General features: G+C 43.5%; 1 protein-coding gene across 1 annotated transcript in view; it reads right to left on the bottom strand.

Annotated features, from left to right (window-relative positions):
- The window catches only part of LOC124803199 (neural-cadherin-like), a 275,285-nt gene that overhangs the window by 195,640 nt on the left and 54,278 nt on the right, over positions 1-25,367 (bottom strand). The window contains 1 exon segment of the mRNA XM_047264381.1: positions 9,790-9,927. Within this exon segment, the coding sequence (XP_047120337.1) occupies positions 9,790-9,927 (138 nt within the window).

Below are 25,367 nucleotides of genomic sequence, written 5' to 3'. Positions count from 1 at the left end.
TACCTAGTGTACGCGATATTACCGCCATCTATATATGTGCAAGTCACTATCTGATGACATATGACACCTCAGCGTATACTGTCGAACATGCAAGAGCTCAGCCCAGTTCGAGACCGCAGCCACGGCAGTCAACATCATCGCGTAGGACTGTGACAGTTGAAGTTGCTGATGAAACGTGATTTCGTAAATACTGTATTTTGTACTGCAGGAGAACAGTTTATTAATCTGTGCATCCGAGTGGTTCTAGGCGCTTCAGTCTGGAACCGCGCGACCGCTACGGTTGCAGGTTCGAATCCTGCCTCGGGCATTGATGTGTGTGATGTGCTTAGGTTAGCTAGGTTTAAGTAGTTCGAAGTTCTAGGGGACTGATGACCTCAGATGTTAAGTCCCATAGTGCTCAGAGCCATTTGAACCAATCTGTGCATCAGGTGATACTTGATAATAGTCAACGACAGTTGTAAATTATCCAGTACTTCTGTGGCAAACCTCCACTAGGGCCTTGCCTAGTACGGCGGTGCGGTTCTCCCGCATCGTTCCCCTGCGCTCTGTCACGGAGTATGCGACTTCATCAGCATCATCATATGCGGAAAAGAAGTGTGTCTGAGTTATGTAAATTTTTTACTCATTTGTGTAATAAAGTGAACATTTCAGGTGTTCTACTTTGATGAGCTCTCTCACAGAGCAATCAAAGAACCCACAACTATGGTCGAACGGAAGTAGTCTCGTCTGGTGACAAGAGAGGTGCAAAAGATGGTGCGAGCTGTCAAACTGTCGAACTGGCGAATGACTTGCTGCACTATGGACCAAATATCTGCTGTCAATTATCTGTGACAATCAACGATAACCACTGGCATCGGCATTTTGTTTTCGACGGGAAGTCACTCTGATGGTGTTTCATTTGACAGATTGACACTGGGATAGTCCACTGCCCACACGACTTCGGAAAAGATGTGGTCCATGAGATCCACTCAATCAGTCACCAACCACCTTCCATCACTCAACTGTGCTGAGTTTGTGCTTATTAAATCCTTCGCGCGACCGTTATGCCGAAAGCCAGTACACAATTTGGCGACATCCTAGTTACGAGACATGTCCGGTTTACCTCCAACAGAGTGCCTAATTTAACTAATCGAGAGCATGAATTCACCAACCACTGCACAAATAACGACTGTAATGAGCTACGAGCAGTAGTCTTCGCTACAGGAAGTAGACATAGTGATGTTAGTCTACGGGTATAAACACTGATGAGTCAAAACATTTGGAGGCTGAATGGCGTCTGATGGCGTTCAGAACACGTGGTGCGATTAGGAAATTATACAAGTTTTAACATCCACGATATATATATATATATTTTTATTACGAGTGGAATATGAACGTGTAGATAATATTCATTCAATTATGTAATTATTTCTTAAAAAGATGATAATTATGTAAAACAGAGACAATATTTGTCTCACATTCTTTGTTAATCTATGTCATTCTTTTCTTTTGTTTTGTACCCTTTTGTCGTCTTCTTCTGATGTACATCGCCGACGCAAGACGCGAATCGATTTGAGGTCTGTTAAATGAAAAACATTTAATGTAAAATTATTGTACTTTTATGTTCATTTGCTGGTAAAAACAAATAGAGCCAAATGCGTTAAAACTATTTATGATTAAATATTGCCCGCGTCTCGTGGGCGTGCGGTAGCGTTCTCGCTTCCCACGCCCGGGTCCCCGGGTTCGATTCCCGGCGGGGTCAGGGATTTTCTCTGCCGCGTGATGGCTGGGTGTTGTGTGCTGTCCTTAGGTTAGTTAGGTTTAAGTAGTTCTAAGTTCTAGGGGACTGATGACCATAGATGTTAAGTCCCATAGTGCTCAGAGCCATTTGAACCATTTTTTTTGATTAATTATTGAAAATTCACTTCCTCTTTTAATTATAATTTTGTATTAATTGTTTTATCATAGCTGCAAGAAGCGCAGCCATTGTTAGTTGCGATTATATAACAATTTCGTCTGTACTTCTAGTTGAAAATGGCATAGGTTTGTGTTAAAATAATTTGCAAAACAATTTAATAATTTTTTTTATTGGTGCATCAATTTAAATGATTAACTATTTATTGGGAAAAGGAAAATCTTAATTAAAAAAGAAATCCTCTATCTTTTGTTGGCCGCTATCTTAACTTTTATTACAGCGACAAATTTAAATTACTTGAAACTGCAATGTGTAAGAAATAAATGTGCACCGGTGGTACTGAACTCTATTTATAAAAGGAAAAAAAAATCGATTCAGACTGCATTTTCTAAGAACAGTGCTTATGGTATTTATTGTTGAACAAGATTTCATTGCTGATGTATGAGGCCAAAATTAAACTACGGACGAATCACGGAGAAAAATATTTTTTGGTAGTGTTGTGTGCGGGTGGTATTCTGTTGTTCCTTTTCATGATCAATTTGCTAAGAATAATTAAATCCATCGAAAACAAAAAAATTATAAAAGCTCTGATGTACGATCTGTAATTTTAGTGATATGAACACAGCTTACAGTCAACATTATTACACTACGTCAGGTGGAACTCTTGTGCAATTTGAACAAAATAATTATCCGGGAGAAGTTGTCGTTTGAATAATGCATTATACATGTGTATAATATTGTCAGTATCATTTACAAAATCAAATCAACGCAACTGCTAAAAAAAAAAAGAGTGAATTCAAACCGCAGAATACCCTAGAGTATCGTATCATCCATATTCATTGCACTTGTCCATGTTGATGAAACACAAAAACCGCCACAAAATGGAGCAGAGACGATTGGGGAGTTATTCTAGCGAGAATACTAACCGAAAATGGAAAAATCCATTGATATGAGCAACTTTGGAAAAGAACAGATGGTTGTGGCCCGGTGCTTGGGAACAAGCATCTCGGAAACGGCGAAGATTGTTGTCTGTTCGCGCGCAGCTGTCGTGAGCAATTGTGGAAAGTGGTTGAAGGACGCTGAAACCACGAGTAGGCGACAAGTCTTTGACGTCAAACCCACATCAAAGAACGCAGAGGTCGGAGACTTGTCCAGCCTGTGAAGCAGCGATCTGTGACAGATCTGACGACTTAGTTCAACGGTGGTGCTGGCACAAGAGTTTCGGAGTACACTGTTCAGCATACGTTGGCGAAGGTGCGCCCGCCGGCCGAGTGTGGCCGTGCTGTTCTAGGCGCTTCAGTCTGGAACCGCGTGACCGCTACGGTCGCAGATTCGAATCCTGCCTCGGGCATGGATGTGTGTGATGTCCTTAGGTTAGTTAGGTTTAAGTAGTTCTAAGTTCTAGGGGACTGATGACCTCAGAAGTTAAGTCCCATAGTGCTCAGAGCCATTTGAACCATTTTTTTGAAGGTGCGCCTCTGCAGCAGACGACCCATATATGTTCCCATGTTCATCCAACGACGTCATCGATTATGTTTGTTGTGTACACAGAAAAATGGAAGCAAATTGAGGATATGTTAGATGACGATCAGTTTCGCTTTAGGAAATGTAAAGGCACACGAGATGCAGTCTGACGTTGCGGTTGATAATGGAAGCAAGACTGAAGAAAAATCACGACACGTTCATTGGATCTGTCGACTGGAAAAAGCGTTCGACAATGTAAGACGGTGTGAGATGATCGAAATTCTGAGAAAAATAGGGGCAAGGTATACGGAAAGATGGGTAATATACAATACGTACAGGAGCTCTTTTGCCCCTACTATTCAGTCCGTACATTGCAGAAGCTATGGCGGATATAAGAGGTGTTTTTTTTTTTAAGTAAGTACCGTTTTGCTACACCGCGGCCGCAGCGCTGCGGTCGGCGTACTGCGCACGTACACTGGGTACCTACATCTGTTGTCTACGCACTGACGCCATTACAGTTTGATTCTTCCTTGTTTACGTTGTGTACTGAGTGTTTAAGATGCCTCCAGTAATCGTGAGTCCCGCCGACCGTGAAGTACGTGCTGTTATAAGATTTCTTAGTGCTAAAAGCCTAGAAGCCATCGATTTTCATCGTGAGATCTGTGCAGTTTACGGAGAAAACATTATGAGTGATGGAATGGTAAGAAAGTGGGTGAGAGCATTTAAAGATGGCCGCACAAATGTGCATGATGAACAACAGAAAGGGCGTCCTTCGGTCGTTAATGAAAGCTTGGTGCAGGAAGTGGACAATGAGGTGAGAGAAAGCAGACGCTTTACGATTTACTCCTTGTGGGATGACTTTCCTAATGTTTCTCGTAGTGTTTTGTGTGGCATTGTGACCGAGTATTTGAATTACCGAAAATTGTGCGCACGTTGGGTACCCAAAATGGCGAATCAGACCAAATATCTCATCACATCTTTTCGATGGGAAACTCTAAATCATCCTCCGTAAAGCCTCGATCTTGCGCCCAGTGACTACCATCTGTTCCTGCACTCGAAGAAACACCTGGGCGGTCAGCGTCTTCAAGACGATGACGAAGTCAAAACAGTGGTGATGCAGTGGTTAACAAGTCAGGCACCAGAACTCTATGATGAGGGTGTTCAAAAACTGGTACAACGTTATGACAAGTGCCTCAATATTGACAGAAATTATGTAGAAAAGTAGATTAAGGTACAGGCTTTCATGTTAAAATTAAATTATTGAGATATCTTAGCACGTCGTTTTTAATTTCAAAACGGTACTTACTTTAAAAAACACGCCTTGTACATTGAAGCACTAAAGAAACTAGACAGGCATGCGTGTTCAAATACAGAGATATGTAAACAGGCAGAATACGGCGCTGCGGTTGGCAATGCCTATATGAAATAACAAGGATCTGGAGCAGTTGTTAGAGCGGCTACTGCTGCTACAAGAGTAGGTTATCAAAATTTAAGTGAGTTTGAACGTGGCGTTCTAGTCGCCGCATGGGCAATGGGACACAGCATCTTCGATGTAGCGATAAAGTGGGGATTTTCCTGTACGACCCTTTCACGAGTGTACAGTGAATATCAGGAATCCCGTAAAACATCCAATCTCTGACATCGCTGCGGCCGGAAAAATATCCTACAAGAACGGGGATAACGACGACTGAAGGGAATCCTTCTACGTTACAGAAGTACACCCTTCCGCAAATTGCTGCAGATTTCAATGCTGGGCTATCTATAAGTATCGGAGGAAATCCTCTCTGGCTTCCGGCGGCTATCTGATTTGGTGAAGACTGCCAGTCTCGCTAGTGGGATGAAAGCAGAGCTCACCATCTGCAGCATCGTCGACAGGACTGAGTGTGGACCTTTGGTACAGAGCCGAGTGGAGGGTCTGAATCAGAGGCTGAGACGGTTCTGCGATCGTGTGGGCTGCAGATTCCTCGACTTGCGCCATGGGGTGGTGGGGTTTCGGCTTCCGCTGGATAGGTCAGGAGTCCACTACACGCAGCAAGCGGCTACACGGGTAGCAGGGGTTGTGTGGCGTGGACTGGGCGTTTTTTTTAGGTTAGATGGCCTCGGGCAAGTACAGAAAGGGTAACAGCCTCAAAGGGTGCAGGGCAAAGTCAGGACATGCGGGGACCAAGCAGCAATCGGTATTGTAATTGTAAACTGTCGAAGCTGCATTGGTAAAGTACCGGAACTTCAAGCGCTGATTGAAAGCACCGAAGCTGAAGTCGTTATAGGTACAGAAAGCTGGCTGAAGCCAGAGATAAATTCTGCTGAAATTTTTACAAAGGCACAGACAGTGTTTAGAAAGGATAGATTGCATGCAACCGGTGGTGGAGTGTTCGTCGCTGTTAGTAGTAGTTTATCCTGTAGTGAAGTAGAAGTGGATAGTTCCTGTGAATTATTATGGGTGGAGGTTACACTCAACAACCGAGCTAGGTTAATAATTGGCTCCTTTTACCGACCTCCCGATTCAGCAGCATTAGTGGCAGAACAACTGAGAGAAAATTTGGAATACATTTCACATAAATTTTCTCAGCGTGTTATAGTCTGAGGTGGAGATTTCAATTTACCAGATATAGACTGGGACACTCAGATGTTTAGCACGGGTGGTAGACACAGAGAATCGAGTGACATTATACTGAGTGCACTATCCGAAAATTACCTCGAGCAATTAAACAGAGAACCGACTCGTGGAGATAACATCTTGGACCTCCTGATAACAAACAGACCCGAACTTTTCGACTCTGTAAGTGCAGAACAGGGAATCAGTGATCATAAGGCCGTTGCAGCATCCATAAATATGGAAGTTAATAGGAATATAAAAAAAGGGAGGAAGGTTTATCTGTTTAGCAAGAGTAATAGAAGGCAGATTTCAGACTACCTAACAGATCCAAACGAAAATTTCTGTTCTGACACTGACAATGTTGAGTGTTTATGGAAAAAGTTCAAAGCAATCGTAAAATGCATTTTAGACAGGTACGTGCCGAGTGAAACTGTGAGAGACGGGAAAAACCCACCGTGGTTCAACAACAAAGTTAGGAAACTACTGCGAAAGCAGAGAGAGCTTCACTCCAAGTTTAAACGCATCCAAAACCTCTTAGACAAACAGAAGCTAAACGATGTCAAAGTTAGCGTAAGGAGGGCTATGCGTGAAGCGTTCAGTGAATTCTAAAGTAAAATTCTATGTACCGACTTGACAGAAAATCCTAGGAAGTTCTGGTCTTACGTTAAATCAGTAAGTGGCTCGAAACAGCATATCCAGACACTCCGGGATGATGATGGCATTGAAAAAGAGGATGACACGCGTAAAGCTGAAATACTAAACACCTTTTTCCAAAGCTGTTTCACAGAGGAAGGCCGCACTCCAGTACCTTCTCTAAATCCTCGCACAAACGAAAAAATGGCTGACATCGAGATAAGTGTCCATGGAATAGAAAAGCAACTGGAATCACTCAACAGAGGAAAGTCCACTGGACCTGACGGGATACCAATTCGATTCTACACAGAGTACGCGAAAGAACTTGCCCCCCTTCTAACGGCCGTGTACCGCAAGTCTCTAGAGGAACGGAAGGTTCCAAATGATTGGAAAAGAGCACAGGTAGTCCCAGTCTTCAAGAAGGGTCGTCGAGCAGATGCGCAAAACTATAGACTTACATCGATGACGTCGATCTGTTGTAGAATTTTAGAACATGTTTTTTGCTCGAGTATCGTGTCGTTTTTGGAAACTCAGAATCTACTCTGTGGGAATCAACATGGATTCCGGAAACAGCGATCGCGTGAGACCCCACTCGCTTTATTTGTTCATGAGACCCAGAAAATATTAGATACAGGCTCCCAGGTAGATGCTATTTTCCTTGACTTCCGGAAGGCGTTCGATACAGTTCCGCACTGTCGCCTGATAAACAAAGTAAGAGCCTACGGAATCTCAGACCAGCTGTGTGGCTGGATTGAAGAGTTTTTAGCAAACAGAACACAGCCTGTTGTTATCAATGGAGAGGCGTCTACAGACGTTAAAGTAACCTCTGGCGTGCCACAGGGGAGTGTTATGGGACCATTGCTTTTCACAATATATATAAATGACCTAGTAGATAGTGTCGGAAGTTCCATGCGGCTTTTCGCGGATGATGCTGTAGTGTACAGAGAAGTTGCAGCATTAGAAAATTGTAGCGAAATGCAGGAAGATCTGCAGCGGATAGGCACTTGGTGCAGGGAGTGGCAACTGACCCTTAACATAGACAAATGTAATGTATTGCGAATACATAGAAAGAAGGATCCTTTATTGTACGATTATATGATAGCGGAACAAACACTGGTAGCAGTTACTTTTGTAAAATATCTGGGAATATGCGTGCGGAACGATTTTAAGTGGAAGGATCATATAAAATTAATTGTTGGTAAGGCGGGTACCAGGTTGAGATTCATTAGGAGAGTCCTTAGAAAATGTAGTCCATCAACAAAGGAGGTGGCTTACAAAACACTCCTTCGACCTATACTTGAGTATTGCTCACCAGTGTGGGATCCGTACCAGATCGGGTTGACGGAGGAGATAGAGAAGATCCAAAGAAGAGCGGCGCGTTTTGTCACAGGGTTGTTTGGTAACCGCGATAGCGTTACGGAGATGTTTAGCAAACTCAAGTGGCAGACTCTGCAAGAAAGGCGCTCTGCATCGCGGTGTAGCTTGCTCGCCAGGTTTCGAGAGGGTGCGTTTCTGGATGAGGTATCGAATATATTGCTTCCCCCTACTTATACCTCCAGAGGAGATCACGAATGTAAAATCAGAGAGATTCGGGTACGCACGGAGGCTTTCAGACAGTCATTCTTCCCGCGAACCATACGCGACTGGAACAGAAAAGGGAGGTAATGACAGTGGCACGTAAAGTGCCCTCCGCCACACACCGTTGGGTGGCTTGTGGAGTATAAATGTAGATGTAGATGTATGGAAGATCAGGAACCGCTTATAGCTCTTAAGATATGCGTTTCAGAGCCCATGTTTACTTGACTTTTTTGTTTAGAATGATCATTCCTGTCATATCACTGAATATTGACCATCACTTCTGAAACACCCTGTGTACATAAATGATTTTGGGGACAGGGTGGGTAGCAATTTACGGTTGTTTGCTAATGATGCTGTGGTGCACGGTAAGGTGTCGAAGTTGAATGACTGTAGGAAGATATAAGACGACTTAGATAAAATTTCTAGCTCTAAGTGGAAGAATGTAAGTAAATGAGAATGAGAAGGAAGAACAAACCTGTAATGTTCGGCTGCAGTGATACTATTGTCCTGCTTGACAGAGTCAAATCGTTTCAATATCTGGGCGTAACGCTGCAAAGCGACGTGACATGGACGAGCGTGTGAGGACCGTTGTAGAGAAGGTGAATGATCGACTTCGGTTTATCGAGGCGGATGCTACATTTGTTACCGGTAGGTTTGAATAACACGTAAGTGCTACGGAGATGCTTCTGGAATTCAAATGGGAATCCCTGGAGGGAAGGCGACGTTCTTTTCGCGAAACACGATCGAGAAAATTTAGAGAACTAGCATTTGAAGCTGACTGCCGTTCTACTGCCGCCAACATACATTGCGTGTAAGGCCCAAGAAGATAAGATACGAGAAATTAGAGCTCATACTGGCGCATGTAGCCAGTCGCTTTTCTCTCATTCCGATTGCACTTGGAACGGGAAAGGAAGTGAATGGTAGTGGTACAGGGTACCCTCAGCAGGCGCGGTACGGTGGCTTGCAGAGTATCTACGTGGATGTAGATGTTTAGTTACCAATTTCGATGCCTCATTGGCACCAGCTGCAGGCCCCTATTCGAGAAACAAGTTAAGTGATCTAGGCGTTTGTGCTATTATAGGGACCCCTATATCCTACTCGTTTCCGTAGACATCTAAAAAGTTTTTGGTAGACGTGAACCCTTCACACCTCTAACGACAACTGTCGACCGAGGATTTTTTACAAATCTAAGGAAACCAAATGGCTACAGTGGTCCCTATAATAGCACAAACGACTATATGACAGTTTTGTGTAAGGAGCCTGAAGACGATGCCAACGAGGCATTGAAAGTGAAAGCTAAATAAAATTATTGAATAAAATTACAGCTCTTGATATATATTTTTTTAAAGCTACCGAGAAATTGTCGAATCCATGCGAGACAGAATCGCCGCTGGATTGCGTTCCACTGGTTGGCACTGGAGAGGAATTCGTGGTGGGTCGCATCCGAACAGCCAGAAGACTGATTACTCAAAAAAAAAAAAAAATTGCGTTCCAAAGGCGAACGATTACACTATTAAACAGATGGTCAAAACGTTTTGGCTCATGACTCTATGCAGGTACAAAAACTCCTCCTAGAACGACCAGACCGTTATTTACATATTTACGTTTGGCTTTCTGCTCTTACCTTGAGTATAAATATATCTCCCGTCTTGGGATCGATGCGGAAGTTGCCCGCAGCGGGATTGTCTGGATCCACGCCAGGGCCAGTGATGAAATATACCACGTCGTGAGGCCTCTCTGTGTCACCGTCTATTGCCTTCACCTGAAATCACCGGATGTTTAATCTCACTTCTCAGCTCACATTAACATATGCTGTCATATGTGTAAATTTGTTCACGTTATCTAAAGTTACTCTCAGTCATTTTAAAAGGATGTAAAATCATGACACCCAACAAAAATTTAAATTCACCAACTCATTTGACAGTTGCGAAAGAAAATTATACAGGTCGTAATATAAGCTTAGATAATTTCTTACACTTCGAATCTCCACGTCACAGGAAATTATCTTAGTCATTCCTGTTCACAAAAAAGGGCAAAAGAATAGGTGTAGAGAATCATAGCCCAATATCGCTGACTTGAGCTCGTATGTTATAAGCAGAGTTATAAAACTACCGTACTCTACTGTAGACTACCATAATGAATGAATGATGGTATGGCATTGTTGGCCGGGAGGCTCCATGCGGGGAAGTTCGGCCGCCGTATTGCAAGTCCTTTTTAGGTGACGCCACTTCGGCGACTTGCGAAACAATGATGATGAAATGCAGATGAAAGACACACAACACGAGGTAGAGAAAATCCCTGACCCCGCCGGGAATCGAACCCGGGACCCCGTGCGCGGGAAGCGAGAACGGTACCGCAAGACCACGGGATGCGTACAGACTACCATAAGTAAGCATAGACTACTGTACTTTTGCTAGTAGCCTCGATCAGTTAAGATCGAAAACGAATTACCCGTACGTTAGGTGTGTTGCACACCGATCGGGCGTTACCTCATTTCGATTACTTTGTTTGCTTATACAATGAGCGTCGTACTAGAGTCCCCTAAAAATCAAGAAGCAGTGAACTGTGTAGAAACTGGGTGAGGCTACATAAGGGGCAGTGTGCAGTGTAACCTATGGAACGTTTTTGTATTGCATAGTTATCTTCGTGTCTATTATTTAAAAATAAAGTATTTATAGCAAAACTGAAGTTGATGAAATCTTCTCGGGCTTCAATCCGGGTAACTGCGTCAGTAGATGATGAGAATGACACTCATCGAAACGTCGAGAATTTTCGACGCAGCTACCCGGATGGAAGCCCGATAAGATTTCATCAGCAGTATACACCGGGAAAGAATATTATTAATTTGTAACGTGAAACAGAGGGATACTGTAGTAAAGATTTAAAAAACTGCAGTTTTATCATATAGCAGTTTCCTCAAAAAAAGGTAAAATTAAAAAAAACTGCAAAACAAAATCATATCAAACATCGCTTAAATAATTCGTCGAACTTATATAAAATATGTTTCAGTTATTCATAAATAACTTTCGCACTTTTCAATAACAGCAGGAAACTCTTGCCTTTGATCATGATGAAGAAAGTTCTATTGAGTAAAAAAGTAACAATAATAAGTATTTATAGATCTTTTATGTTGAGCATGGAACCTGGAGTTGCATCAAAAGTAATTGCTTTGTGGTTACATAAAACCGCAGAAGATACGCGATCAACTAATTTTTATTGCTGATAAAATGCAGTTTATAGATTATAAGGATATAAAATACACAATTCACTAAAACTGAACGATGTGTTATTCTAATTATGTGCAACACAGACAAATGAACAAACAAAAAACAAAGAGAAGTTGTTGGCTCCCAGTTTCTCTCTCACGCTTTCATTTATGTTTCTTTCCCTACCACAGGCAGTACTACTGCATCCAGTACTACAGGCAATCCTACCATTTACTACATTGAAGAGACGGTGAAACTGGTATACCTACCTAATATCGTGTAGGCTCCCCTAATGTCGTAGCGAGATTGACTATTGTAACCTCAAATCCTCCAAAACAAACGAAAAATATAACTATTCAAAAAACAGACAAAAATTCACTTGACGCCCTCTTGAGAGTCAATCTCCACTTCTTCCAAATTAAAAATGTAAGTGCAGACCAGATGCAGAAGTGCCGCAACACGATGTGGCATTGACTTGACTAATATCTGAAGTAGTGCTAGAGGGAACTTACACCACGAATCCTGCACGGCTGTTCGTAAATGCGCAAGAGTACGAGGGGATGGAGATCTCTCCTGAACAGCACGTTGCAAGGCATCGCAGATATGCTCAATAATGTTTATGAATGGATGCAGGTGATCAGACAGAACGCTTACGTACGTGTCATCTGTCAGAGTCGTATCTAGACGTATCAGGGGACCCATATCACTCCAACTGCACACGCCCCACACCATTACAGAGCCTCCACCAGCTTGAACGGTCTCCCGCTGACATGTAGGATCCATGGATTAATTAGGTTGTCTCCACACTCCTCCACGTCCATCCGCTCGATACAATTTGAAACGATACTCGTCCGCCTAGGCAATATGTTTCCAGTCATCAACAGTTCAATGTCGGTGTTGACGGGCCCAGGCGAGGTGTAAAGCTTTGTGTCGTGCAGACATCAAGGGTACACGAGTGGGCATTCGGTTCCGAAAGCCCACATCGACGATGTTTCGTTGAATGGTTCGCTTGCTGACACTTGTGGATGGCCCAGCATTGAAATCTGCAGCAATTTGCGGAAGAGTTGCACTTTGTCATGTTGAACGATTCTCTTCAGCCGTCGTTTGTTCCGTTCTTGCAGGATCTTTTTCCGGCCGCAGCGATGTCGGATATTTGATATTTTTCCAGATTCCTGATATTCATGGTACACTCGTCAAATGGTCGTACAGGAAAATCCCCCCCCCCCCCCCCGCCGTTGTTTTTTGCGTTGTTCAGTAAGAATTTTGGGTACCCAACGTGAGAAAAGTTTTCGAAATTTCAGTTTTTCAGTAACAATTTCATGAATTAGTGATCGTGAGATTTGCGGAACTTTCATAGCAAGGGCACTAAGTGTAAACTTACGGTTCTACTTAATCTTCTCTTCTGTTGTGTTGTGTGAACCAGTTCATCAGCAACCACAGACGGGCGTCCACTTTGCTCTTCATCGTGCCCTTGATCACGTCCTTCACTGAACAGTATGACCCATCTTCTAACCATTGAATCACTCATAGCATTTTGCCTGTAAACCTCTCAGATTTGCCGATGAATTTCCTTTGATTTAACTTTCTTTGCATTTAGAAAACGAATCACAGATCTGATTTCACGCGCGGCGGCATTTTAAATTACGGCTGACATTATAAAGATGCACTACAAAGTACACGTCGGCGGCAGCGATCTGAAAATGGTGTACATGTCTTCTCCTTAGAGTAATTGCCCCGCGTGCTTGGAACTGCGATCGTAGCGCTACCGCGGACAGAAATAGAAACGGAACTTACTTTGTGGACGACCCTCGTATCAATAAAACCTTGTATTCTTGTTGTGATACACTACAAAAACTGATTACAGTTACTTAATGAATTACCGTAGCATGCAGTACTTGGTCGACCACTGAAAATGCAGAAAGACAAAATTCTCACTTTGTTTAGTGAATGTTCGCTCCCTTTGAATGCAGAAAATTGCTAGATATTGCCAGTAACAAAGAGAAATAATCCGACAGTCCGAATAAAAGATTAATGGCGATCGTTCTGATCGTGTAACATCGTATAAGTAAGAAGCGGCATGAAATGGAACGATCGGCATTTGGGAAGCTGAATGGAATTTCTTAGATATGTTGCAACGTTTTTGGGAAAGTACAATGCATCTTTGTACGATATCGTGTACAAGCCGCTAGTCTATTTCAGAGATTGGAGCCCTTATCAAGGAAGCATGAGAACAGAAAAATTTGGAAAGTTTTAGTAAGGTATTATGGGACCAAACTGCTGAGGTCATCGGTCCCTAAGCTTACACACTACTTAATATAACTTAAACTAACTTACACTAAGGACAACACACACATCCATGCCCGAGGGAGGACTCGAACCTCCGACGGGGAGAGCCGCACGAACCGTGACAAGACGCCTCAGACCGCGCGGCATGACAACAGACATCGAGCGAAATCGGTGATGTGTTTCTAGATCCTAACAGGTCGCTATAGCCTACAGAAAGTATAAGTATTCAGGGTATTTGAATGGGAATCTTTGGGAGAAAGGTGGCATTGTTCTCCATACTTCCTGTAGGATAAATTTAAAGAATCCTGTATTCGTGGGAGACTGCGTCACCATTCTGCTACCAGTCTCGTGAGACTAACGTAAGAGGGAGTATGGTGGCTGCAGAAGCATGTATAGTTTCTTTTTCCCTTACTTAGTTCGCGAATGGATTAGAACAGAAAGCCTCCAGTATTTATAAGTACCCGGTTCAACACACTGTTGTGCTGATATTATTACGTGAAATCTAATAATTAGAGAAATTAGTTGTTGTAAGCAGACAGGAAGGCAACTTGCGGAAACAATTCTCACAACATGCGTAAACGTAACTGATACACAAGTAATTTAAGTAATATATGAAGTACAGGGAGTGGGCAGAAATATGGGAACACCGAAAACACAACATATTATCATGCCTAACAGATGTGGGGAACAGCTTCCAGTCGTGTCGGAATGAATAAATACAGGACCTCCATCGTTTTCAATGGAATATTATACAATTTTTCCTGCAAAATAGTGGCAAGTTCAGGTAATGAGGATGGAGTTTGATAGGGACTATGTGTGGTGTCACCGCCAGACACCACACTTGCTAGGTGGTAGCTTTAAATCGGCCGCGGTCCATTTAGTACATGTCGGACCCGCGTGTCGCCACTGTGTGATCGCAGACCGAGCGCCACCACAAGGCAGGTCTCGAGATACGGGATAGCACTCGCCCCAGTTGTACGACGACTTTGCTAGCGACTACACTGACGAAGCATTTCTCTTATTTGCCGAGAGACAGTTAGAATAGCCTTCAGCTAAGTCAAAGTCTACGACCTAGCAAGGCGCTATTAGCTTACATAGTTTGATAGTTATCGTATGAAATGTCTCATCAAGAACGATGTATACAACAAGGATTAAAAGTTAAGTATTAAAGCAGCTACGTACTTTTCTTGCTACCATTCATTACGTATCCTGTTTCAGACCTCTATCTAGCCTACGTGAGATTACGCGTGCCTTTCGGCTACTTCAGTGTGGCGTAGCTGTCTCGTTACGCCACAACACTATGCACCCACCTCTCCAAGGTATACCACAAAGTCTCATTAATACTGAGATCTGGTGACTGTGACGCTCAGGAGAGCGACAATTCACTCTCGTGCTGACAAAACCAGTCCTGGGCGATGCGAACTGCGTGAACATGGACCCCGTCGTCTCGGAATACAGCATCATCATGGAACAAATGGATGGACCTAATCTGCCAAACTAGTTACAAATCCTTGGCAGTAATGCAGACTCGCAGAGTAACCAAGGAGCCTATGGAACATTATGATACGATTGCCCAAACAATCACCAAACATCTACCATGTTTCATTTTTGGGACGTAGACTCGGCCAGAACTCGGAAACCGCGCGTAACAAGACTCGCCCGATCAAATGACTTTCTTCCATCGCTCCATAGACCAGGTTTTATGGCTTCGGCGCCACGTTTTCCCGTTACGAGCATTTGAACCACTGATGCCTGATTATGGAATAACAGTTGGCCCTGCTCATGGAGCTCCCCGCGTGTTGTTTTGGTGCTGGCAGGATTCGCGAGTGCGACATTCAGTTCTGCAACTGTCGTCCTCTTATGTCTCGTCACAACATTCCGCAATGACCATCCGTCACGATCACACAACACACACTGTCGGATTATGTTTTTCCGCTTTCCCTGTAGGCTGAACAAATTTTCGATACGTTGCCTTTTGAAACACACAATATTTCGACTGCTTTGGCTGTGGAAGAGCCCACCATACGAGCATCAACAATTTGCTCACGTTCTAATGCACTTAGCTCCGACACCGTGCATTCTCAACTACACAGAACACTGTTCTCGCCTCGACTGACACTTGCAAGGTACTGAGGACATAGCAAGGGTGCCGTTCGTGGTCAAACGTAGTATGGAAATATGCAGGCCTGGCTAGCTTTTCTGTTCAAGAATACATTTCTCGCACCGTTTCCATGTTTTTTTTCCAAACCCTGTAGTTGTGTACCAACAAATAAGCAATTTATGTCGAATACTCTTATTCATTTTAACTTACCTGCAGTGAATGCATAGATCACGTCTTGAAACTCATGTACTTTTAAAAATAAAATTGTAATGCTTTATTTTTGCAGGTATATGAGTTTCAAAACGTACGATCCACGCCTTCTATTTCTACTTCTATACACTGAAAGCCACTAAGCCACTGTGAAGTGTATAGCAAAAAGTACTTCGTAATGTGCTAGTTGTTAGGGATTCTTCCCGTTCCATTCTCGTATTGAACGCGGGATGAATGATTGCTTAAATGCCTCTGTGCGAGCTAATTAGCCTAATCTTGTCTTCGCGATCACTAGGGGAGCGATACGTAGGGAGTTGTGGTATATACATGGATTCCTCGCTTATGCCTGGTTCGTGAAATGTTGCAAGTAGGCATTCAGAATGTGGTTTACATCTATCTTCAAGCATCTGGCAGTTCAGTTTTTTAGCATCTCTGTGACACTCTCCCACAGGTTAAGCAAACCTGTAACCATTCATACTACGCTTCTCTGTATCCGTTCAATATCCCCTACTAGACCTATAACGGGGTGTTCAAAAAGTCTCTCCGCAGTGCCGTATGGTTGTTAGCCGCTAGTGCCGTATGATTGTTCGCCTCCCTGGGTTACTTCCCTTCAAGTCGACTCTCCCAACATTCCACTGTTTCGTTTATCTCAGCCAGCGTCAGTAGTATCGTTGGTGTGTGTCGTTACGTGTTAACGTGAACTTTTAAATTTAGTTCCTTTGTTTGTTTGTTTCGTTTTTGTCACTGTTAAAATGCTAACCATTGAAAAACTTTTGCTTTTATTCGAACAAGTGTTCAAAGCTGGCGGTAAATACACAGTTTCAGTTCGTCAAACATTTAATTCAGTTTACCCGGAGACAATAAATGGCTCAAATGGCTCTGAGCACTATGGGACTTAACATCTTAGGTCATCAGTCCCCTAGAACGTAGAACTACTTAAGCCTAACTAACCTAAGGACATCACACACATCCATGCCCATGGCAGGATTCGAACCTGCGACCGTAGCAGTCCCGCGGTCCCGGACTGCAGCGACTAGAACCGCACGATCACCGCGGCCGGCTCCGGAGTCAACACTCCCATATCACGGTACTGTGCGAAATTTGATTAACAAATTTCGAAGTACGGGTTCAGTGACAGAGGCACCGAGAAGTGATCGTCCTAGCGTTTTGTCTGAGGATAAACTACTCGATATTTCCGATAAAATGTCCATGAGTCCGAACAAGTCAGTAAGAAAACTCGCCCAGGAAATCAATGTTAGTGTCGGAACGGCCCACACAGCTGTAAGGAAAAAATTAGGACTTTTCCCATACAAAGTGACAGTCGTGCAAGAACTGAAAAATACTCATCATGGCAAGAGACTGCATTATTGTCAATGGTTCAAAAATTTCGTTCAACACAATGGAAGGGATATTCTTAATGAAACGTTTTTCACTGCTGAGGCGTGGTTTCATTTATCAAGGTACATGAACTCGCCAAATTCTCTTATGTGGGGTACTCCAAATCCATTGTGTATTCATGAGGAACCACTTCATTCTGTGAAAATAGGAGTTTGGATTGCAATTTCTAGACGTCGGATTGTGGTCCCATATTTTTCAACGAAACAATAAATGCACAACGATATTGCAGTGATATTCTGTACCCATTCATAGGAAAACTTGTGTTAAATGAAATACTGAACGGTTATTTTCAACAAGATGGTACAACCGCGCATATAGCTCGCGTTTCAATGTCACTGCTTGCTGATGTTTTTGGTGATCGCATAATTTCACAGGGACTTTGGCCTCCACGATCGCCTGACCTAACACCACCTGACTTTTTCTTCTGGAATGTAGCGAAAGCAACTGTCTTTAAAAACCGTCCAAAATCCATCGATGAATTGAAAACTGCAATATCCACTTTCACTGCTTCTGTTATAGAAGAAATGTTACAGCTTGTGTTTGGAAACATGATTAGGCGAATTGAATTGTGTATTCAACAACGGAGGGGATACTTTCAATATGTAATGTGGAAATTTGTAAGTAAAAATGAATATTCAATAAATTAATAACTTGTATTTCACTGAGTTTCATTTCGGTATATTCACTGCGGCATACGGCACGCGCCGTTAAGTCATACGGCACTGCGGAGAGACTTTTTGAACACCCAGTATTAATGATCCACAGACTTGAGCAATATTCTAGTGTATATCGCACGAGTGTTTTGTAAACGGATGACATTTTCCTTGAATCCTACCAATGAACTGAAGCCTAATATCTGCTGTACCTACGACAGACCCCGTGTGATTGATCTGTTCCATATTCTCACAAACCGTTACACCTAGGTATTTTATGAATTCACCAATTTCGATTGTGACTCAGTGATATGCTAGTCATGTGACGTAAGATTTTTTCATTTAGGAAGTTCACAGTTTTACTCTTTCGAACATTTAAAGCAAGTTGCCACTCTTTGAACCACTTTCAAATATGAAATGATAATTAAATTGACACCCTAGCTGCAAACAGGCGTTGATATACATCATTAGGGAGATGTTGAAAATGTGAGCCCCGACCAGGACTCGAACCCGGGATCTCCTGCTTACATGGCAGACGCTCTATCCATCTGCTCTAACCCTTGCACACTCCCCGTGAGACCCACATTCCCAACATGTCCACACCACTACATTCGTAGTGCGCCTAATAGGTGTTTGCACATCACACTCATTACTCGTGGCAGATTAATCTACGAAGTCCCGTACGAGTTGGGGCATAGAGTGTGCGTTCGCACAAGAAGGTCATTGGCCAGGTAGCCATATTTAAACTATACATGAAGGTAATCTGTTCCCGAAAGAACAGATACCATTGATGACCGTGCAGCCTCTGTAGAATGAAATGATAATTAAACTGACACCCTAGCTGCAAATAGGCTTTGATATACATCACTGGGGACATGTTGAAAAGAAAATGGTTCAAATGGCTCTGAGGACTATGGGACTTAACATCCATGGTCATCAGTCCCCTAGAACTTAGAACTACTTAAACCTAACTAACCCAAGGACAGCACACAACACCCAGTCATCACGAGGCAGAGAAACCCGACCAGGACTCGAGCAGGACTGTAAGCAGGAGAAATGGTTCAAATGTCTCTGGGCACATCTGAGGACTTCAGTCCCCTAGACTTAGAACTACTTAAACTTAACTAACCTAAGGATATCACACACGTCCATGCCCAAGGCAGGATTCGAACCTACGATCGTAGCAGCAGCGCTGTTCCGGACTGAAGCGCCTAGAACCGCTCGGCCACAACGGCCGGCGTAAGCAGGAGATCCTGGGCTCGAGTCGTGGTCGGAGCACAGATTTTCAACATGTCGCCAATGATGTATATCGACGCCTCTTTGCAGCTACGGTGTCAATTTAACTATTGCTTCATTCTAGAGAAGCTGCACGGTCATCAATGGTATCTGTTCTTTCGGGAACAGACACTACCTTCATATATACTTTCAAATATTATCATGGTCAAACTGAATATCTTTGCAGTTCTTATGAGACGTACTTCATTATACACCGGTATGCAAAACTTAAGGACGAAAGTAACCTTCTCGTGATGTGCCAGTGTCAAGTAACATAGCTCGGTGAAATCTGAACCATATAAAGAAAGAACTGCTACAGGGTAGCATAGAACATACCTGAAAGAAACAAGCAGAAAACAAACAAAAATTACACATTTATTCGAATAGAGTAATTACACTGAGGTCACCACGATTTGTGATGGTTCCCTGGACCTTACTCAAGGTGGGGTTGTGTGATCAGCAGGAACGCATGCTCTGCAACATACTCGCATGCTGGCTACAAGGGTGGGAAGGAGTCTTTGTGGTACGATGTCTCGTTCCGCCAACAGCGCGGCTGACAACTGCTAGCTGGTCGCTGGTGTATGTGGACGTGCTCCAGTGTGTTTACGCAACACTTCACACTCGTGCTCGATGAGATTCAAGACGCGGGAACGGACAGGCTGGTCCATCTGCCATCCTCCCATTGCAAAAGGCCTCTAGCTGCGCTGTCAGATGCAGTCGTGCATTGTCATCTATAAAAACTGTTGTGGCTTAACCACAAGCGTCACGACAGGAGCGACATCTGCTTGTAGTGAATATAAACGCCGCTCCTGCCAGCCTCAGCCGGACGTTAGTACTCGGTGTCGGACATTCTCTAGCAGGGAATGCTACAATAACGGTTAGTAGTGATTCACAAACTGTGTGACAGACTAGCTTGTTTGAACATTGTGGATAGTAAGGACTCGAATTCATTGTTAATGCGTCAAGATTGGCCAGGAGGGGACAGCAGTAGGCGCCCGTTGAGGTGAAGAATAAAACATAGTTTAAACTGAGTGAAGTTTTAATGCCGTAAAGAAAGGCAGGCCTGGAGACGCCGCCGAGACTGAATGGGCAGCCGGCCAAGAGAGCAGGAGAGAAGGGTGTCTGATCGGTTTGGAAGCTGCCAGCAGAAGAGAGCGAACGGCGTGTCCACCCCCACTTGACCACCTACAAGCCGCCGTATTGGTCGGTCAGATCGTAAGACGCGTAGTTCGTTAGCGTTGCCTCGTCAGCAACAAGTGAGTTTAGCTGCTGATGGTTCAACACGTGAGTTTCAGGGTGGTTCTATCCGGTTCTGGGCAACGTGACTGAGACGCTGCAACTTACCGCCAGGCAGAAGGCACTGACGAAGATCAAGTGAAAAAATAAAAATCAAACTTTATACTAATAAATCCATTCAGTATCGGCGCCCACTGTAAATCATGTTGCCTGTCGCTCATCACTTGCGACACCTTTCAGCATCAAAGTTAAATATTGTCTATCTGCTTTATAGAAATAAAACTACTAATGTTATTTGCTTGAATTGTTGTATAACATTCAGAGAACGCAGCATCCCTTAGGTGCCCCATACAAGAGGGCAAAAATGAAGTCAGGGCCAAAAGACGCACACAGAGAAGGAGTACACGATGAGTGCATGGTGTTCAAAGATTTGGAGGTCAGTGTACCCATGTAGCGTCAGGCTTTCCCACGCCGTAACACCTGGGCCTCCAAAACAGGTTCGACAATGTTCCTGGGTGTATTACGTGTTCCCACCTCTCGCGATAAAAGGTTGCATCCAGAATCACTACTCAGACTGAATCTGATCTCATCCGTGCAGAGCACGCAACTGCACTCCTTGTTGGCCGAGTCGCTAGTCTCTTGGCACTATCCCATCGATACTGCCAACGTGCGAGTGTCAACGGAACACAACATGCTGGTAGTCGGGCAAAGAGACCGTCCCAATTCACTTACCGTCCTACAGTGGTGTGTGAGGTTGCATATCTTGCAGTCCTGTTGCAATTGAACCCGCTATTTGAGGTGGGTCCCTTCTTACCTACTGCACAACATGGCGGGCATTTGCTGCTGTAGTTGACCGTGGTCGACCACCTCATTTGCTTCGGGTAGCAGTGTCTGTGGTTTGTAATGCATTGCTGTGAGCAATGCCAAACTCCTGGGCTACACTAGTCATACGTCGCCCTTCTTCCACTTCCCCAGTGATTCATCCCCGCGTGAAGTCATCCCAGCTTTGTCTCCGAGTCATACTGTAATGAAGAGCGCCACTACAGCGGATTTTGCTGCTTGACATCACTGTCTTTCCCGTTTCTTCAAGAGCCTCGTATTGCTGGACCAATTCCATTTGGTTCTATAGTCACGCTGAATTCAAATCATGCGTGGTCTAACTTTCTGTGCACGACTGGGAGACCTCTGTCAAAATATTCCCGCATTTTCATTGATTTCCATCTGGTAGTTAATATGTTATGTTACTTTATCTCTCTCGTTTTGCAGAGCAGCATGTATACGAGTATAGCATTAATATTGACCGATCGAGGTAGCGCAATGGTTAAGACACTGGGCCCCTACACTGGAGGATGGATGGTTCAAATCCATCTCCGGTTGTAATGATACAGCAGGTCATATCCAAAGGTTCTCTGAAAACACTAATTAAAATTATTACGTCTTCTTTAGATCTTAGTCTGCACCACCACCCTCAAAGCAAACCGCTTTGGAGGGAATACTCCGATCCCAACGTTTCTGAAACTTTTGAAATGCATGCTAGATGTCTTTCTTTGTGAGAGTGTTTAGTTCTCTCTGCGATTCCTCTCGAACTGCCGCCTCTGTGTGAAATACTCGATCACACAAGTAGATTTTCATCTCTTGGAAGAGTACGAAGACAGTTGGAGCTAAGTCTGGTGAGTATGATTGGTGAGTCACAGATTCCTGAATAATGTACTGGAATGCCGTCGTGCATTTTTATGGGGAAGTAACCAGTCGTTTGGACGTCTCTTCTGCGGAATTTCATGTTATGTTGCTTCTGATCCTCTGGAAGAAGTCGTGGCACAAACTATGCATCAATCTTTCTAATATTCAACTCCTCCGACAGAATACGTTTGCATGTACCGCGACGTGACGCTAAGATGTTGCATACGTTTTGGATGGTCTGTCTACGATGTTGTAGAATTAGCTTCCTTACTTTCAGAACATTTTCTGGCATGATGCCTGGTCACGGCTGACCTGAACGGTCATCATCAACAGATGTTTTCCAATTTTTGAAATTGATATACCAGTCCTAAGTCTGTGTTTAATCTAAAGCATTGTCTACAAAATTTTGCTTCAAAATTTGGTGCGTTTCTGCAGCGGTTTTCTGAAGTTTAAAACAAAACTATGTTATTCTAAGTAGGCGATGATTAAAAGCCGGTAGAAACTTTTGGAAAATCGTGTTTCACATACAGCTGTACTGGAGCTTTATTAAAACAACCTCTTTCGGTCAGAAGCGGACCATGCTCAAGTTTAATGTGACATCATAATCATATGTATGACAAGAATCATGTTATAAATCCACATGCAATAGCATGGAGCTCAAACGGCACACAGCAGATTTGTGGATAAACACTTGGCAGGATCTTGAGGCTGTTTGTTTGTTTATATTATGTATTTTTATTTGTGTTTAACCATTTGTATAGGAAGTCTCCGAATAAAAGTATAAAATGACCACCTAGGAAATAATAGTAATAACAGTAACTCCTCCTCGTAGAGACCCCTCTTCGCACTGCGTTTAATAGTGCAGTTGGTACAGTGTGCATATTCAGAGACTACGGACGTGGAGGAGCAGTGATCTGCTAGTGTCAACATCTCAGTTTTCCTGTTTGTGTTGTGGTGGTGAAGACAGTAAAACCGATATTTCTCTCTGCAGAGATAAAGTCCGATCGCCACCAAGGATGGCGGCGAGGGTGGCAATACGAATAGCAATGAATTGAACAGTGACCATAGCCAAGTAACAACGACAGAATTAAGTGCTGTGATAGTGGACGCTTGTCGACAACGTTGAAGTGGAAGATAAGGATATCGAGACGGCAAGCCCTGAGAAGAACTCACAGAAGCTATTGATGAACGTCAGCGACATGAACAGCAAAGAAGCAGGTCCGATAAAATGCTGCCTGTGGATTCAGAAAGACGGAGCGGATGACGGTCTGATGACATTGCACCAACGAAAAAATCAGATGTTCTCAAATCCAGTGGTCAAAAGAATACGCAACTGAAAACCTTTGATCGAGAATTGACAGATATGAAGCCCAGTTTAAAGGCAATTACTGGTTTTATAATGTGTGCTTATCAGGCTGAATTCACTCAGTACACATAGCAGCGCACACCACTTAATAACATCTGCAAACCCCCGCCGGCCACCGTGGCTGTCACATGGAAGCTTCGACAGCTCATTAAGAACCATTAAGTTGCAGACCTCAGAGCCTACAGAAAAAAAACAACGCTCAATCTGACGTTTGTCTGTTTTGAGTCTTTATCGAAAGCAAGGATAAGAATGTGGGTAGCTTACGTCCAATGTCTTTTGGTAAAGCACTGCATCACAAGTGCAAAGGTGTAAATAAATATATCACAAACATAATTCTTCAGGCAGCAATTGCGTAAAAGTAATAACTTGCTCCGGTGACGCTGCAGACGCTTTAGTTCGTAGTCAGACTTTTCAGATCAGTAACATGGAGGCTTATATTCAGTCTTCTCTTGACGACAAGACGTCACCATAGATGTAGACATTACATTGTCTGAAGAAGAAATTTTGGGAGTTACCCAGTGCAGCGAACCTGCAGTAACAGTGAAATGTTACATCAAAGCTATTACAGTAGCCCTATTCTAGGTCGTGTAATGGTCGCCAAAAGTGACCAGACTATGTTTCTATCAGTAGAGTAAGACGCCAGTGTTTGAACTGTTTCATATTATACACGAAAGTAATCAGTGTAGCAGCAAGCCAGCATGTTTTCACTGTGTAGCGCCTCATAAGGGTACTGGATATGACCGTGATGAAGACACTTCTCTTACATGCATTTAATGCAGAGCCGGTTTTGGACGGCCAGCGAGTATCTACCAGCGCCAGAGCTCAGTATTGGAAGCGACCGTTGCATTTAACTGCACCCCGTGGCTGCCGTGGTGGACGGCAACGACAAGGAAGAGGCTGTTGGCCGGAGACTTGCGATACGGCGAGACTGGGCGCGGTTTGCTTCAGGGCTATCTGGCCAGTTTTTACCGAAGCAGAACCTGGAGATAGCGGAATTACCTGTATGTTATTAGACAGGGCTTTTCTCTTGTGTTGGAAAAAAAGGAGGCTCTAAGCACTAACCTAACTAACCTAAGGACATCACACACATCCATGCCCGAGGCAGGATTCGAACCTGCGGCCGTAGCAGCAGGGAGGTTCCGGACTGAAGCGCCTAGAACCGCGCGGCCACGGTGGCCGGCGGGGATTTGCAGATGTTATTATGTGGTGTGCACTGCTATGTGTGCTGAGTGAATTCAGCCTGATAAGCACACATTATAAAACCAGTAATTGCCCTCAAACTGGGCTTCATATCTGTCAATTCTCGATCAAAGGTTTTCAGTTGCGTATTCTTTTGACCACTGGATTTGAGAACATCTGATTTTTTCGTTGTGTTCAATGCAATCAACCTGCTCCTTATTTAACGGTCACGTTGCAGGTGATGCTTATTTGCACTGTATTTTTGTTACAAAAATTCTCTTAAAGATATGAAGTAGAATGTGGTGTGTTCTGGGAGGTGCGCCAAGCACAGCACAAGATTGGACGAAAGGCAAAAATTTGAAAGCTCTCATTTACAACATGCTAGCTCTACTCCGTGCCATCACAAGACGTCACGAAGTCGTCACGCGAAGATACCTATTCCAAAGAATACATCGTTTCTTCCATGGTTTCTGTATGTATTTAAATTTTTTTATTTCTAGGCAGTATTGATATTTCATGCGGTTTCACTGTAGTGGAATTTCATACTATTACGTGAGCATTTTGGTATTGAGTAAATTATTCTTGTTCAGTAGCTAGAAAGGTCATTTGTTT

The sequence above is a fragment of the Schistocerca piceifrons genome, chromosome 6, assembly GCF_021461385.2.
Source record: "Schistocerca piceifrons isolate TAMUIC-IGC-003096 chromosome 6, iqSchPice1.1, whole genome shotgun sequence".
NCBI lineage: Eukaryota > Metazoa > Arthropoda > Insecta > Orthoptera > Acrididae > Schistocerca > Schistocerca piceifrons.
Note: the sequence above shows the minus strand (reverse complement) of the source record. Positions and strands in the feature narration are given on the sequence as shown.